General features: G+C 44.5%; 1 protein-coding gene across 4 annotated transcripts in view; it reads left to right on the top strand.

The window, feature by feature from the left end:
• Positions 1 to 222: 222 nt before the first annotated feature.
• The window catches only part of atp11c (ATPase phospholipid transporting 11C), a 56,229-nt gene continuing 53,719 nt past the window's right edge, over positions 223 to 2,732 (top strand). For all 4 annotated transcript variants that reach the window (XM_062524174.1, XM_062524173.1, XM_062524172.1 and 1 more), the window contains exon 1: positions 223 to 728. In XM_062524174.1, the coding sequence (XP_062380158.1) occupies positions 702 to 728 (27 nt within the window). In that variant the 5' untranslated portion in view covers positions 223 to 701. The remainder of the gene's footprint in view (positions 729 to 2,732) is intronic.

Genomic DNA, 2,732 nt, shown 5'->3' with positions numbered 1-2,732 from the left:
CATAGGCTACTACTTAAGGATTAGTGTACTGATCAAAATTGTTCTCAAGACTGAAACTGTTAGAAACTGTTGTCTGTATTATTTTACATTCCAAGGGTTTCTTTCTTACAAGACTTCATCTCCCAGGGAACACTGCGATGTTACCGCACCTTCAAGGGGCGGGGTGTGTGAATGTAGGGACACCCTACTCTTGAAGCTGGAGTAAAATTTGTTTGACAGGGCGCAAGTGAGATGAGGGGGCGGTGGTGGAAACGATAAGACTGTGCATGACCCGATATTGGACTTACTTTTTGCTTATCGGTTTAATTTGAACGCGACCGGTTCAGTGAGGAGAAGCGCATGCGACGAATAATTTAGAAGAAGCACAGCAACAGGGCATAGTAGAAGATGCCGCTGAAAAGAGCAGCCCCGCACACGGGGAAGCAAGACTAGCCCCGCACGCCGCAACGCGGAAAACACTTAGAAAGGAGAATGCGAATGGTTAGGGGAGAAAGACTGCCAAGAAAATGGAAACAATGTAGCAACGCTGCGACATTCCACGTAGCTAGGACGAACTGGATAGAAAATAGATAGCAAGCTAATTCGCCGTCATTCATGTAAAGTTACTCATCGTTTAAAGCTCGTGTGTTTAGTTGGCCGAAACAAAAGGAACTGCAATTCCCCACTGTCTTCCCAAACCAAAGAAGACGAGAAACTGCAATATGCTACGAAGAGGACTGAACCGATTGGTATGTATTTACTCTTGGCGGTAGATTGATAGGTACTCTCTCGGCGTGCCATGTTTCAGGGTTACTTCGCACACTCACCATCTGATCTTGCTAGCGAGCTAAGGCGTCTTGACTACCCGCTGAAAGACAGCAAGACGCGTCCTCGCTCCTTGCTGAATAGCTAATAAGAAAGAATCAATGAACACCATAGGATACGGATACTTCACACATCACCTTTTAGTAGCCTAAACATATGGGCAGCATATTGTGGGATGTAAAGAAAACCCATAATTACGCGTGAAAACGCGCTCGTGTAGTCTATGTTTAGAAATGTGGTTGTACCTGATAATCACAAGGTTCACTCCAGACATAAAAAAAACAGTTATCGTTGCTCCAGTTTCTCAGTCAGATGGCTAACTTCCTGGTAGCGAACGTTAGCGAGCTAGCTTGCTACACTGTACTCATTTTGGCCAAATTTGTATGAGGCACACGTTGCCAATTTAAAAATGGAGCCGCCTTTGGTGTCCAACCCATATCTTAATTGTATGAAGTTTTGAGTTTTGTTGGAGTTGACGTTTTCTCCGCTCATGCAGGGAAACAGCCACAGCCATTAGTGAGTGCATTTTAATGGACCTTGACAAATTAAGGAATTAGATGGGCAGCTAATCAAATAATAACAGTTCTAAGAGCTGAGTTTCTGGAGTGGGTTGCTTGAATCCAATAATTAATTCGCTAATGCCTTTCAGAATTGTAGCATTCACTACAGGAGTGAACTTTCTTCAAGAGTAGGTGATATTTTATGCTACAGAGTGGAGCTCTGTTGCTTCTGCTGATTGGTCTGTTTACATTTCACCCTTGACATATGGCATCTGTGCCCAGAGAGCTTTTTAGTGATGTTGAAGGAGTTTCATTTACATTTGGTCAGAGCTGCATCTGAAAGATCATGTTAATGATTAACTGCTGCAAATAATAAGTAACTGCATTGGTAAGTTTGAAATTCAGGCTGGTCTGAGTGTTGAAACTTGAAATTGTCTAACTCACTTTTTCTCTGTTGCAAAATGGGCAATATTCTGAACGGTTCATAATGCTCTTTATGTAACTATCAAATATCTTGTCTTGTTTCATACTTCTTTGCAGTCCTCAGCTGGTCATTTTGAAATAGTTCCACCCTTCACCAACAGCAATTAAAGTGCCTCAGGCTGCTGACTCTTTCCCCTCTGTTATTGTTGTGAGAGAGAATCTGATCCATAATTCTCATTCGGCTCATTACAGACTTTATAGGGCACAGTAAATTTGCAATTGATAGTTTGCGATGAAGGGCCAGGGCTTGGAGCTCTGCCTGCCCTGAGTGGCAGTCTCTCGCACACACACACACAAATGCACACACACACACACACACACACACAAATGCACATACACATACACACACACACACACACACACACACACACTGTATATTACACTTCCTTTTTTTGCACCAGGCCATTTTTACTGCCTCTTTATAGCATTAGCCTCCAATAACCTGTTGGCGCTATTAGGCCAAATCCTGTGGGAGCTTCAACGTGAGCAGTATAGATACCAGCAGTAAAAGAGTAGGGGGAAAAAAAGCCATATGATAATTATTCTGTCTGACCCGTTAAAATCGCTAGCTCGGCATATCCTCGCTCCCTCCAGTGCGACGCATTCCACTGTCTTCTTATTTATTTATTTCCCGGGTTTTTCTATGAGACATAAATAAGCTGTATGGGGGTCTAACAGGTTTATTGTTATTGATGCACATTGTAGTCCCCTCCCCATGCATTGGGGCCAGGCGTAGATGAGGCACTGCCGCCGCTGCACGGCCAGGTCTCTGGAGGCGCCGCTGCGCAGGAGAGTCATGCTCCGCTCTAATGGCGCTCTGAAGAGGAATCATTTGCCTCACTTGACTCCTAGTTACAGTGGCCGAGCAGCTACAACCTACACGGGCGAGAGAAACTCGTTAAAGATGGCTTTGGGAGAGTGGCGTCGTCACGACAGCGTGCAGGG

Source organism: Sardina pilchardus, chromosome 21 (genome assembly GCF_963854185.1).
Source record: "Sardina pilchardus chromosome 21, fSarPil1.1, whole genome shotgun sequence".
Taxonomy (NCBI): Eukaryota; Metazoa; Chordata; class Actinopteri; order Clupeiformes; family Clupeidae; genus Sardina; species Sardina pilchardus.
Note: the sequence above shows the minus strand (reverse complement) of the source record. Positions and strands in the feature narration are given on the sequence as shown.